Source organism: Naumovozyma dairenensis, chromosome 8, assembly GCF_000227115.2.
Source record: "Naumovozyma dairenensis CBS 421 chromosome 8, complete genome".
NCBI classification, from domain to species: Eukaryota; Fungi; Ascomycota; class Saccharomycetes; order Saccharomycetales; family Saccharomycetaceae; genus Naumovozyma; species Naumovozyma dairenensis.
In genome coordinates, this window is record NC_016486.1 from 520,400 (window position 1) to 535,255 (window position 14,856).

General features: G+C 36.0%; 5 protein-coding genes across 5 annotated transcripts; 3 read left to right on the top strand and 2 right to left on the bottom strand.

Annotated features, from left to right (window-relative positions):
• Positions 1-2,894: 2,894 nt before the first annotated feature.
• Positions 2,895-3,602, bottom strand: NDAI0H02140 (uncharacterized protein; the record flags this gene model as incomplete). Its single annotated transcript, XM_003671583.1, has 1 exon — positions 2,895-3,602. One exon carries the CDS (start codon positions 3,600-3,602, stop codon positions 2,895-2,897), a length of 708 nt encoding a protein of 235 aa, XP_003671631.1.
• Positions 3,603-5,758: 2,156 nt separating this feature from the next.
• Positions 5,759-7,468, top strand: YPF1 (aspartic endopeptidase; the record flags this gene model as incomplete). The annotated part of the gene is made up of 1 exon (XM_003671584.1): positions 5,759-7,468. The coding sequence occupies one exon, from the start codon at positions 5,759-5,761 to the stop codon at positions 7,466-7,468; it is 1,710 nt and encodes a 569-aa protein (XP_003671632.1).
• Positions 7,469-8,151: 683 nt separating this feature from the next.
• On the top strand, positions 8,152-9,297 carry ADH3 (alcohol dehydrogenase ADH3; the record flags this gene model as incomplete). Its single annotated transcript, XM_003671585.1, has 1 exon — positions 8,152-9,297. One exon carries the CDS (start codon positions 8,152-8,154, stop codon positions 9,295-9,297), a length of 1,146 nt encoding a protein of 381 aa, XP_003671633.1.
• Positions 9,298-10,342: 1,045 nt separating this feature from the next.
• Positions 10,343-13,192, top strand: SEG1 (Seg1p; the record flags this gene model as incomplete). Its single annotated transcript, XM_003671586.1, has 1 exon — positions 10,343-13,192. The coding sequence occupies one exon, from the start codon at positions 10,343-10,345 to the stop codon at positions 13,190-13,192; it is 2,850 nt and encodes a 949-aa protein (XP_003671634.1).
• Positions 13,193-13,466: 274 nt separating this feature from the next.
• Positions 13,467-14,786, bottom strand: NDAI0H02180 (uncharacterized protein; the record flags this gene model as incomplete). Its single annotated transcript, XM_003671587.1, has 1 exon — positions 13,467-14,786. The coding sequence occupies one exon, from the start codon at positions 14,784-14,786 to the stop codon at positions 13,467-13,469; it is 1,320 nt and encodes a 439-aa protein (XP_003671635.1).
• Between the last annotated feature and the right edge of the window lie 70 nt (positions 14,787-14,856).

A 14,856-nucleotide genomic window follows, 5' to 3' on the forward strand; every position in this document is an offset into this window, starting at 1 on the left:
ATTAGTTAGTATATATATATATATATATATATACATATATGCATTGGTATTTTACCATTTTTGGCAGCCAAGAATAAAAAAAAATTAGTCCTATTACAAAGGTGATTTTGGTGTTGTGCAGTCAGAAAAATGTGCGTGGAGACAGTCTAAGTAGATGTTTCGAGGAAGCCGGCTACTATTTCTTTTAGGAAGATAACTTAGTGAGAAGGGAAAACTACACCGCACCGTGCTCTACTCCACTGTACTGCGGACCCTCTTCCCAGCCCCGTCTAGATGGCAAGTGTAAAAATTCCACAGTAAGTACGCACTGACCTTTACCGGGTAACCACGTAAGTACGTAAAGCTCAGTTCACGACTTCTCGATGTCCCTTAGTCAAAATGGCGTAGCGGAGCAGATCCAATTGCCCGTTCACCGCGCCACGGCGAGGGTTGTAAGTGTGCGCCCCTTCGTAAGAGCAACCAGGGTGACCTGCCCCGTATAAATGAAATTAAAGTTCTCGAACCGTTACCATCAAAAACCGTTCAGCAAACTGTGGAGAAGAGGAAGCATTGTTAGCGGAATGTAAGTCCGTAGACGTACTGTTAACCCGCACGATTTCACAAAGGGGGGAGAGATTCGTTGTGGTTCACTCTCAAATGGCATTTACTTGCAAAGAGAAAAGCAAGAAACCTCCTCCAACATTTTTGTTTCCTATTTGCAAAAGTAAGGAAGCTTGTACACGAAAAAAGTGGGTAAAGGATATTCCTTAGACAAGTCTATCATCTTTTGCTAAAGCGAATCCATGGGGAGTTTTTCCTTCCCTAAGATGTTAATCAACCTACATAATGAAAAGAAGCTATCCTTGACAAAAGGCATTTTATATGTTTCTTTTACATTGTGAAGATTAATGTCTAATCAGCATCTTTGTCTGCCCTTTCTTACTGGAACGGATGTTTTCGGCACGGCAAGGAAAAGCTGGGCTGTCTCGGGGAGTAGGCCATTTACGTAAAGCAAAAGTTTTTCTTCCCCCTAGGAAAAAACCTTTTCTGGAGGAATGTCCGGGGAAAACTTTGCGGGGTGTGGCATCTAGAAAAATGTACCAAACCACGAAGTTTTCTCGTGGGAAATGTGGCTCTCAGAAATTAGTGCACCCCCTTTTGAAAGGAAGATAAAACGCGACTCAAAATAATTATGACAGTAATATTCTTTTTCTGTCTTTTTTTTTTTTTTTTTTCGAAGTATAGGTGCAGTTCACATGAATGCGTCAGCTTGGAATGGCTATAGTGTTATCCACTACTGAAATCAATATAATCTTTTAGAAATAGCCATTCAAAAAATAAGGATGGGAAATACTCTACAGGTTTTATTGCCATAGTAAATGAGCTCGTCAAATTCACTTTACACCATACAGACTAAATGTTGACTATCATAGTAAGATATAGCCGTGTATTATGTCCTCTTGAAATTTCTACCGATCCTCACATCAGACCTTTGGTCTCTACATTATTAGAAACTTATACAGCAATTACTTCTAGTCCGGTCAGATAATGCAGAAAAAAGGTGCAAGAAATTTCATGTGAGGTAGTTTGTATATATATTGATTAGACAAGTTCAAGAGCTTTATTTAAGTTAGCCAATTTTCCAGTGAATTCAAGCATACCTATGTAATATGTCAGCCAATTGACCTATAAGAGGGTATTATAATAGCTGGAGACTGGTTGCTCATCTGATCAAATATAGGGAGAGCATTACATTACCTAAACATTCCAAAAATCCCTTACCCCCATATATGCGACCCTCCCAGCTTGATTATCTTCCCAAGAATTATCAACGACAACTTTGCCACCGAAGCTATTTTCACAAAACGTTATCTACCTTAGAACCTCTTGGGAGTTTTACTTTCTTATCGCCAATGCTTTTTATATAAAATAGCTTGATTCATATATACACTTAAGCGTGCTCATTAGGAGGCCATGAACTAAAATCTTCTGTTTATTTTGCCTAAGGAGCTTTCGACCTTTATCCTTCTTTTTATTTTTATTAAGTAATAAATTTTCTATTTGGAAAGTAAACAAAAAAGAAGAAAATATCACACAAAATTTATGAACTGTATGAGTCCCCCCAGGTTGGTTTGTTTTTGGGACCTCACATTTTCAACGTTGCTATTTTACTTTTTATTGTATTAACTATGTCCGGAGCGTGATGCCTAGTAATTACTCTATAATTGATTATCAGATCTCTTGGTCTATGATTTGTATCCTATCTATTTCTATCTACTAAGAAATAATTTAATATTTCTTCTCAGCTTTATCTATTCTTAATCCTTATGTATATATTTGTACCACAGTTTTCACGTGGTAGCAGACCTATTTGATCTGTAGTCACGTATTTACTCACCCCACCTGTCAATCGCGCAACTGTAAAAATCAATAACTGAGCGGTAGATTCCATGTATTAATATATGCGTACAGTGCCACTATCCTAAACTAAAATGGCATAGACTGAATGGAACACTACCTTTAGGTTCATAGATTTATTCAAGTTATTTTATATATAAAAAGTTTCCAACCCTTGAAAAAACCTAACTTAACAACGATGAAGTTGCAGTTGAAAAAATTATTATTATTGTATTAATCATATATGAAAAAAAATTATAGTATAATATGGTGTTGTCTTCACAACAATCAAAATAGTATATAGCATTTATAGAGTACCCCAAAAATATGGAAAACGAGTGAATAACCTCTTTTAATTTTCCTCATTATTATCACCAAAGATCTTCATTATGGTTAATAGTTGAATTGGTATTCTTCTTTTTCAATTTTATCCTTAGTTTTACATCACTGAGACATTTTTTTTTAATATTATCATAACTTTCTGTCTAGGCGTATGCAATTACAATTTTTCATGTAAATTATAGCAACATAGCAGCGGCAGCAGCGACAATACCGGCACCTAAACCGACGACACTCTTAGCAGCACCATTTTCAGTGTGTTGAGAGATAGTTGCTTGAATTTGACCGTCAGTGATTTGAGAGATGGCAGCAACGTTACCTTTAGATGCAGCGGCTGAGGTAGTAGTTTTAGCTGAAGCAGCGGCTGAAGTAGTAGTCCTAGCTGAAGCAGAGGCAGCAGCGGAAGTAGATTTAGAAGCTTCACTTGAGCTTGAGCCACTTGGTTCGAAATCAGGAACGACAGAACCATCAGCACTACGAGCAGATAAAGCAATTGGAGTGGAACCTGAAGCCTCTTTGATAGATAAAGTGTAATCAGAACCGGAACCGACGGCATAGAATGCAGAAGACTTGTAACTTAAGTAACCACTGGAGACAGAGAAACCGGTAGAACCTTCTTCTTCAGAACCTTCGTTGAAACTTCCATCAGTTTGTTCGATTGCGTATTTGTTGTCACTCAATTTCAATTTACCAGCATCGGTAACGACACCAGAGAAAGTGTTACCAGATTCTTGACCAATAGCCAATTTACCATCTTTAGCGTAGACACTAGCATATTGAAGAGAGGAACCAGAACGGATGACGACCATACCGAAAGATGCAGAGTCGGCAATGACAAATTTAGCCAAAGCTAGTAGAGAGATGTAAAAGGCAGTAGAGAATTGCATGTTTTGTATATTGTGTGTTTGTGTTTGTGTTTGTTGTTAGACGTTTATTTGATTCTTTCTTTTGAGAATGAAAACGAAAGAGGATATTTAAAAGAACGTTTCTAACGAGTCAAAATGCTCTTCTTTTATATATTTCAAGATTTAGAATTTGGTTGTTTACTCTTTTTATGCGTACATATGTTACAAATCATTTTGGAAGGATACAAATGGTCAGAAATAGAAATAGAAATAGAAACAGAAAGTTCCTGCCACTTCAGAGGATAGTCCGCACAAAACTTTTCTTCCTCGAAGAAACTTATTTAAGCTTAATGCAAATGACGTATGAAGGCAGATCAGTTTATTTACTTTAAGTCCAATTTAGGAAAAAAGGGACATGATGTTTGGAAAAATTGCGTAGTCTGCGATGCAGGATTGGGGTTACCCGCTTAGTTATTTAAAAAATTCAATATATACACGCTGTTATTTTTAGGTTTTCATTTCCAGTTTTTGTTTGAAGGAACGGAGAGTGAGGGGCCCTCTGTTGGCGGAGAGTCCGAATTATGAAACTTCTCTGCATGGCCGAGACTGGAAGTTGGTAGCTGGCGTTGAAGGAACTGAGTGTTACACGGTGTAACTTACACTGTTAACGATTGGAGAAAACTTGAATTCCCATCCTATACCCAGCGGGAGAGGAAAATATATGTGCGTCCTTCCTCAGCGAGAACAGAGTTTCAGTAGTGTTTAATCTAATGTCGTGTTTTCATTGACGCGAAAATCAATATTTAAAGTTTTACTGGCTCTAAAAAAGTTGCTTCTAAAAAAGACATTCTTAGAGACGTTTCTAATAATATTAACTGTACGTATGTGCATATGATATTCAAATCCAATACGTAGTTAGATCAACATTACGTATGGGAAAGGTTTTATTATTACTTGTTATGGAATTCTAACTAAGCTCATACTCGAGTCATCATCAATGCTGGGTTCAAGGAAGGAGAGGCTGTTCGTTTTGAAATCTCTTTCCATGTACGATAACTCTACGTACATACGTACAGCCCTTGGACCGGAGTAATTTATTTAAGGGTAAGGCAGCTAAAATCTGCTAAAATTAGTCTTGTTTGCAAGTTTATAGATACATTCCCAGGTGGGACAATAGATGCAAATCCAGAAATCATCTAGTAATCCAGCAGGAAATAATGTAAGGTAAATTCTCTAATTAATTAAATTATCCATAAATGATTATTTTTTTTTATTTCTATAGTTAGTCATTTTGTGAACTATAGTTTTTGGATTTAGAGCTGAGGGTTCGTAAAGTACTTTAATGATAAGATTGGTCGAATCACAAAAGTAACGATTCTACACATCTTGGATACGTCATTTCACTATATACATGACAAGTTCGTAATAGAAATTAGCAAATTTCAAAGTTCAGGTGAATTTCTTGGTGGACAAGCTTTGCTTAGCAAACCAGACAATGGCAAGAGAGCTTCATTAGCTCTCTGATAACGTAGTCGCTCGTTTAGTAGCTTCTGATCTTATTACAACTAACAAGTGGCGTAATGAGACGGCACACAAGGTTGCATTAATTTTAAAAACATTACAAAGCCAGAATACTATTCCTTGAACCCTAAAGACCCTCTTATCTTATTTTTAACCAATATGGTAGCTATTCTGCTGATAATATCTGTCAGGAACTATTAAAGGAAGCTTTCAGGGGATACTGTGGTTACTGTAACTAAATAAAAAGCTGTATGCTAAATTCACAATGCCCTAAAGTTTTATAAAAGAGAAAACACTTCCTTGGATTTTATACCTTTTTAGTTGGGCTTTTACTGCCTTTGACTGTTGACAATTATTTAAACTGTTAGACCAAAGAAGTTTTTTTCTTCTTCGCAGTGAACAATTTGTGACACTTTTGCGATGTTCTTGTTATATGTCTCCTCTCCGCGCTAACTCGGAACCGAAACTTCAATTACAAAAAATAGGGACCTTAAAACAAGAAGCTTGGATTTGGCTTCTTCAACGTCAATTACCTTCTCCTCGATTGCAACACACATTATAAAGTAACCAATAACACCAAAAAGTCAAATAATATTTTATGGTAGTGAAACAAATACTTAGAAGGATATTTGATTAGAGAACGTTACTTTTTTAAGCAAATATTACACATAAATACAATGAACAACTACTCTCCATACAATAACACGTTTATTTCCAAAATATTCTCAAAAATACTTGAAAGGGATGACCTTCACCACAATTTTAACTATAATGTCACATCAACTAATGAAACCATCAATTCATTACAAGAGGTAGTGTCCAAAATGGATACTTCCAGAATTCAATCACTTCGCGATACCCTAAGAAACAAAGAACACATCGCAGTTACCAACATAGATAAATTCGCCAAAAGGTTTGGTAACTATTTGTTAGGATCATTAAAAACAGGTAAAGACTCACTGAGCTACAACGCTGGCTTATTTATAACATTTGCCCTAGCAACCATACTTTTAGGGGTATTCACATCCATTGATTCTATTCCTACTACTGCTTTACCACCGACGTCAGATCATCCACTTTTCGATGTTATGGATCTTGATATTCATCAAGAATGTGTAATAAAAAGAAAGAATGAGAAAAAAGACAAGCAATCGAAAGATTACGATAGGTTAGATGGGTTTGATGAAAAATATTGTATTTTGCTTCCATTATCTTCTGGTGTTTTATTATGTTCAATATATTATTGTATCAAGAAAGGCCTACTTGATCAATCGAAACTGGTTCAATATGGGTTGAAGGCATTTAATTTTGTGTTAATGGTTGAGGTTTCAATGATATCTTACCACCTTTCTAAATATTTATTACACGCCTTGATGAGAAACATTTGTCAATTCAAAAAATTAAAACCATATTCTATTTCAAACAGATATAGGTTAACTATGTCTAATGCTAATGAGGAATCGGATATAACATCTCCAGCGACCACCAAAAGGTATAGACTTCATGGAGACTCAGATAAAGTAGTGGACGTTTATGCATCGAATCAATTGTGGAACCTTTACTTCACATGGATCAATACCCCTATGTGCTCTTATTTCCATTGGAATGTCAGTACTTTTCTTTACTATAAAAATAATTGGATGTTTTCTAATTTAATTGGAATGATTATGGGTGTTAATGGTATTAGATCACTTAAGATGAAAAATTTAAGAACAAGTTCATATATATTAATTGGCTTATTCTTTTACGATATTTATTTTGTATTTTTCTCAAAAATTATGGAAACCGTTGCAATGAAAATTGACATTCCTGTTAAGCTGTCATTACCCATCAATTTTGATACTGTAACTGAAGAAGTTGAATTTGCAATCTTAGGCCTAGGCGATATTATTTTACCAGGGATGTTTATGTTAGTTTGTTATAAATATGATATTTGGAAATGGCACCTAAATCATCCAGATAGAGAGTTCCATTTCGCTAATTGGTCATATATTGGTAAATATTTCATTACGTCATTTACTGGGTACATTACTGGTATTGGTTTATGTTTGGTTGCTCTCGCTAAGACTGGTAAAGCTCAACCTGTTTTATTATATGTCGTACCAACTTTATTGACTTCAGTGTTAGGTTTGGCTTGGCTTCAAGGTGATTTGGAAGAAATGTGGACTTTCCGCTACGACGTGATTGAAGTTGATGAAAGGGAATTACAAGTAGCAAATAAGTCTTTACATGAGCAATCCTATGCTGAATACATTGACGAGTTAAAAGATGCTTTGGAAGATGATAATGATGTTGATTACATCGAGGAAGTTTCTGTCTTAGAATATTCTGACGACGATAATGCTGAAGCGCTAGGTTTTACTATAGATGAGGTTGATGGATTTTAGTACGAAGTCGAAATCTCACTTATTCGAAGCCTGAACATTACATATTTCTGTTATAATCTTTGTTTTTTGTTTATTTTTAGTTAATATGTTCTATATTCAATCATATATAATTACCAATGAAACTATCGGACTTTTTTAATCAATGCTATCTAACTTTCAGTACACTCAATGGTTCTTTTCGATAAGTTTTCTTTATGTGCTCGCCTTTATGAATTCCACATAACATACATACAGATAGATACGTGCTAAAGTTTGATATAAGTTATCAAAATCGTGTCACGGAAACTGGAGCCAGATTGAGGGCCAGATCCAGACTCTGACACTTGATGTTTTCTATTCATTTATCTTTAAATTTGTATTAGGGAAAATTCCATAGGGAAATACGACTGCAGCGGCGTCGGAACAAACACTCCCCACTCTTCGAGTTTCTGTAAAACACCGCAGACCGGGCTGTCGTTGCTTTGAAACTTTTTGGATGACCCTAATTAAAATCAACATTAACATAATTTTTCACTTGTTGGCATAATGGTACAATCGACAGTCTTGGTTGAGCCTCTTATTTAATCAAAATTGCTTTTTTACAAGTTATTTTCGTTATTGAGATCACCTCCTGTATATTTATTACATCAAACTATTAACTCTTTCCCATAGAGACCGGAAAAACTACACCTATACGCAACAAAATGTTAAGATTAACAACAGGGAGATTTGTCTCTTCAACAACGACAACGACATCCAATTTAATATTCAAAAACTTCCTAAGATTACAATCGACCGCGGCTGGATCAATCCCTAAGACCCAGAAGGCCGTTGTCTTCTATGAAAACGGTGGTCCGTTACATTACAAGGATATCCCTGTCCCCAAACCTAAAGCTAATGAAATCTTAATCAACGTCAAATACTCAGGTGTCTGTCACACTGACTTACACGCTTGGAAGGGTGACTGGCCCCTACCTACCAAACTGCCTCTAGTCGGTGGCCACGAAGGTAGTGGTGTCGTCATGCAAGTCGGTGAGAACGTCAAAGGTTGGAAAGTGGGTGACTTGGCAGGAATCAAATGGCTGAATGGGTCATGTATGGCTTGTGAATTATGTGAAACTGGGAATGAATCCAACTGTGAACATGCGGATTTGTCTGGGTATACTCATGATGGGTCCTTTCAACAATATGCTACTGCAGATGCTGTTCAAGCAGCTAGAATCCCAGAAGGGACTAATTTGGCTGAAGTGGCTCCTATCTTGTGTGCTGGTATTACTGTCTATAAGGCTTTGAAAGAAGCTGATTTGAAAGCGGGCCAATGGGTTTGTATATCTGGTGCTGCAGGTGGGCTAGGTTCCCTTGCTGTTCAGTATGCTAAGGCAATGGGCTATAGAGTTATTGGTATCGATGGTGGTAAGGCAAAGGAGGAACTGTTTAAATCCATGGGTGGTGAAGTATTCATTGATTTCACAAAATCTAAAGATATGGTGAAAGATATTCAAGAAGCTACCAAGGGTGGTCCACAAGGTGTTATTAACGTTTCAGTTTCCGAGGCTGCTATTTCATTATCGACACAATACGTTAGACCTACTGGTACCGTTGTTTTAGTAGGGTTACCAGCTCATGCATATGTTAAATCCGAAGTCTTCTCTCATGTTGTAAAATCCATTAATATCAAGGGTTCGTATGTTGGTAACAGAGCTGACACTAGAGAGGCTTTAGATTTCTTCGCTAGAGGTCTAATCAAATCTCCTATCAAGATCGTTGGTCTATCTGAATTACCAAAAGTATACGACTTAATGGAAAAGGGCCAAATCCTAGGTAGATATGTCGTCGATACTTCCAAATAGATAGAGAAATCATACAACAAGAGATAATCAAATTGATGTGAAAAAGGTAAATTGTGCAATTATTTCATACAGTCAAGTCTATACCTAAAACGTTAAAGCTAAGAAATAGCACAATATAGAATTCATATACCGAATACCTCGTTATTTATTATAGAACAACTTTATTTGAGACTTCTTTCCTTTGAAGTACATGTATCATTTCTATTTCTTGTACTTGAAAGGTCTGTTTATTATCAGTTCTGGTTTATTCTTGATAGATATAGAATTTAACTAAACCGGTCCGTGAAATGTGACGCTTCATCACCCATCCGTAGTTTAGTTTAAACCTAGGGTTCACCCATAAAATGTTCTTTCTCCTATCCTTGTTTCTTTAAGGGAAGGCACAATGCAAAAAAGTAGTAGGTTCAAGTCAAACAAATTTCAGGTCCTCATCCATCCAGCATAACCTCCCGGCAGCATCCGTCCCTTGTATATGTCAGAGTGAGAAAGAAGGGACGTCATAATAAGAAAGTACTAATTATTAGTATCATAAAGCTTATATATGTCTACTAGTTTATAAGTTAATATACATAATATACCTACGCTCGAACTAAATACAAAACCTAAAATCGTGACCCTACCCCCCGAAAAGTTCTCACTGTCCGAAATAGATTATAAATTTTTATAGCTACCTGACCCCATTTTGCTCTTGTTTTGCCCCTACTTGCAGAGGGCGGTAAAAATGGCCCGTCCCTCTAAAACCCGTTTGGTGAACCCTGAATAAACCAGCCGTTACTTAGGTTGTCGATCATCAAGACGCTGATGTGGATCAAGAATGGACACAGAGGTATTTGAGTTTCTAAAGTACAGCATACATCATTGAAAAGATCTACTAAGTACCTTCTCAGTTGCTCGATAACTATACAAATTGTGTTGCTAGTGTTATATCGACTCGATCTGTCTCAGGTCAAAAGAACCCCTAAACGTACACCGTAGATAAACCACATTCATCAAGGTAGGCCCTCAGTCAGAATTACGACCATAAGATACGCCGTACGTACAGCCAATGTTTGGAAGATCATCATGGCAACAGCCACCAGTTGCAAAGTCAAGTGCAAATGCTGCTGCTGCCTCTGCATTTAACTCAATAATGGACAGAAGAAAAAACGAAAATGATGTAAATAAAGGAACTGCACCAATCTACAAGAAACCATCACGTTCCGCTTCTTTAAATAATCTTAGACGAAATTCAATACTAAGAAGCCCTTCCAATAGTAGAAACAATAGTCTCACTTCTTCACCAAGTACAAAAATATCAGCAACTCAAAATAAAGAGATAAGGAATTCGTCACTTGAGAAAAGGGCGAAATCTAATTCTATAAAAAGATCATCGTCAGTTAATATAAGAGCCTCGGGGAGCCACTCTTCTCTTCGAGCTTCAAGTTTACCTACCAGAAAACCGACATCTGCGAACCACCAAACACCAAGAACCAGCCTGCTTAACGATCAGAAATCATCAAATGATCTATCAGCCGCTCAAAATACATTTAGGGAATTTGGTGGGAAACAAACGAAAGGTATAATCCATTCTAGCCAAAATAATAATGATATCAAAAATAAACCACCACAACAAACTATAAGAAAATATGTTCCAACACGTAATGGGTTAGTCGCGGTAAATATTCCAGTAAATATCGTGGAACAACAAGATAAACAGAATAAACAAGCTTCAAAAGTTAGTAGAGCTCGTAATTCCATGTCCATTCGAAAAAAAGTGTCGCAAGAAAATTTACATTCTAACGTCACGAAAAGACATTCTTCTTTGAATAGTGTTACTCAATTGGATCATTCGCTTGAATCAGAGGGGCCATTAATCGAAGAGCCACTAGTTGAAGAAACAGAACAAGAACTTTCGGATGATAAAAACAATAATACCAGTAATAATGATAATATCGATGATCATTGCATGAGTTTAGATGAACTATTGAATGAAAATATTACATTAGAGCAAAAAATCATGATGGAAGAAAAAAATATAGAGAAATTCAGGAAAATGGGTATGGGAAAAAATTTAAGCAAGGAGAGTCAAAAACTCCTCAATAGTAATAAACAAACTGCAAAGCCTTCTATTAGAACCGAGATCATGCCTGGTAAAAATACAGTAAAGAACTCTGATAAAGAGCGAAAAGATAGTATAACGAATGAATCACTTCAAACAGCTATATCTAACCAATTTTTTACTACAAAGAAGACAACAACTGTAGAAGGTCAAACTAATAATAATATTCGTAAAGTACCAAATAATAAGGCAAATAAAAACAGTCAAGAAGCTACTAATCAAAACCCAATATCAAATAACAAAAAATCTGCGACGAAAACCATCGATTCAATGAAAAAAACAACTTTCGCTTCTAACGTTAAAAAAAATGGATTGACTAAGACTACTATAAACCAGCCAACCACATCAAAGAAAGATACTCCTAACAAACTTCGTAATATGGCGTATTACTTCAGGCCTCACAAAGCTAATGAAGAAGTTTCAACAGGAACCCATAAAGTGCACAAACCGAAGGAAGTATCGAGAACTGACTCATTGTATCCAAGTGGACATCAACATAGTCAAAACATATCAGGAAAGAATAATATGATTGAATCTGTATCAAAAAGGAAGAGCAATAACAACCTCAATGTGCCCAAACCACCAGCAATGAAGATTACTACCCCCATCAAATCTGCTTTAAAAAAGACAAATATTACAGAAAGTAACTCTCCAATATTTCCAGATACATCGCCAGCTAATGGTGCATATCTTTCTTTAACGACTGCAGAAAATACGAGGAAAAATGCGTTATTATCAAGCCCTGAGGATATTGGTAGGAAACCGAGTATTATCGCTAGAACTCAAGTTTCAAGGCCTCCATCTTATATATATCGCCCTAAGAATTCACTTTCAAATGGGATTTCAAATCCATCAACATCAACATCAACATCACCATCATCGAAAAAAGCCAATTACACAGGAGAACTACTTCCTAATGCTATACCGAACAGTAATTTAAAACTTACTAAGGCTAACTCATCATTGGCAGTATATACGGCGAATAAGACATCACAAAATGATGGCCTTCAGGGAAGTCCAATTAAAACAAATAGTAGGAAGTCCGTTAGGAGTAACTATAACCCAAACTATCACAGTTGTAAAATGTCTAATAGCAGTACGACTAGAAAATCAAATGAAGTAAAAAAACAAATATCTCAAAACAATTTGAATAATATATTATATCCAAAGGAACCACCCGCCAAAAAATCAAGTTTTGAGAAACTAAGGACTGTCGATGATTCACATTTAGGTTTCAAAATAATGTCACTAAGAGATGAAGCTATTTTGAGCCGTCAAGAGGATTTACAGAATGATATAAGATACCAAAAAATGGAAGGTAAAGATGCAAACATTACTTCCGGAGATCAGAAAGCTTGGAAATCAAGATTCCAGGATTCTGACTCTGATTCGGAGGAACCATATGACGCCAGAGGCACTCAAAATCATGAATCACCGTCCTCCAGGAATGAAAAATCAAAACGGTTTTCATTATTTAAGATTATGAGTAATAATGAAGAAAATCATTCTTCTCAAAATCCTAATAAAAACTTACGATCTAGCGGAGTTAATTCATCTGGGAATGTTTCAAAGAAATTTAGTATGGGTAACTTGATAAAGACAAACACCAATGATAGCAATTCGTCACCGGTTATGGGGAACAGCACTTTAGATCAACAACATAATTTATCACCAGTTCAGCAAATAGATGCAAGACATCAAAACAATAGCACCAACCTAACAGCCTCAGAAAATGATGATAAGAAAACAAATGTATTCGGCAAAAAACTAAAAAAATTATTTGGTAGAAAAAAATAGTAATCTAATTTTCACTCTACTTCTGATTAGAGATTATCTTTTCAGACTCTTTTTAAACAACTCTTAATATCCAAATTTCCTGTTTTTCTATCTCAAACTTAATTTATTCACGTAGTATTAATTTATTTACGTAGTATTAATTTATTTACAAAGAAAGGTATTTAATCGCCGATGATTATCTTTTATCTAAGAATAGTATTTTAGTTGTATTTTGCGGTTGTCATGCTAACTATATAGATTATGCACAAGTCTGACTTTTATCGATCCCCCCTCCTCATTTTTTTATGTTTTTAGCAGTAACATCTTCAAAGGCTTCGCAAATTGTACGGAACCTGCTAAAGGAGTTCAATTGGAGCTCCCCATGAATCCCGGCGTAGATGGAATATTTCCGTTTCAAGTTTTCAAGCTGTTGTTCACTAAATCCTGGAGTATAAGTCATATTGTGTCTATGTTCCGTTTCCAGTAAATCAATCCAATGTAAACAGTGAAATAATCTTCTTTTCATTGTTATATTGGATTCAACTCTATTTTTCAAATTACTATACCATGCCCTTTTCAGAGTAGGGTCAGACAATATTAAACTCACCAATCTTGAAGACTGCGTCGGTGGAAGTGGATGGAGATACCTTCCAATATCCTTCATTCTTGCAGTAATCTCTTTTGTTTTCCCAGCAACTTCTTTAGGAAGGACAATAGTCAGAGAACCAACGTCATCTCCCCATAAGCCCATTGTATATTTAAAAGAATGACATATAAATATCCCATTTCTCCATTCCTTGAATTTTGAAGCATTCAAACAAGTGCGTATCACTAAAGCATCGCTTGAAGGATTTCCTGATTTCAATCCTTGATATGACATGTCAATGATAGGTACCATATTTAAATCATAAACGGTTTGAATAATCTCGTGCCATTCTTCTCTCGTTGGGTCAATTCCAGATGCCGAATCACAACACCCATTCAGTAAGATGCATTGTAGTGATCCATCTGATCCTTGACGTATGGTCTCGAGCCATTCTTTAGTAGTGATTTCTCCATTTTTCGCATATGGATAGTACTTTATATTTGTAAAGCCATTGATCTCGAATACATTGGCGGTATTTGGGGGAGATGGTTCTGGAATCCAAACTGTGTTACTTAGCGAGGATAATGTCAGTAGTTTTGCGGCAGTAGCTAGTGCACCTGTTACTCCATCTGTTGGTTCTATTACAACACGCTTTTTTAGTAGTAATGCAGGTCCATAATTTGGGCAAGAATCTTTAAAGATGAGACCTATTATTCCAATTTTCAGATCTGTCGTGACACGGTCTGGTAAATAGGATAGATCATTCGGAGGATTGTTGTCTCTTTTAGCCAACATTTGTCTAGCCTTTTGGATAACAGTAAATAGTATTACTTCATTCGATGAATCTGTGGCTATTCCAGAAAAAAGATCTATTTTTCTTTTTCTGGTATCATTTTGGAATTCTTCATTCAATTGAAATTCTAAATCTTGAGGTGCTTGAGGCACTGACGCTAATAAATTGGAAAGCTGTCTTGTGTTTCTTGCTATCAGCTTCAACCTTGAGCTCAAAGTTGCCGTATAGACTAACATGATTTCACAGAAACTAAGTGTGTTTGTGTTAATTGATACATGGAGTCTGATCTTCTTTTTCACCTTTGCC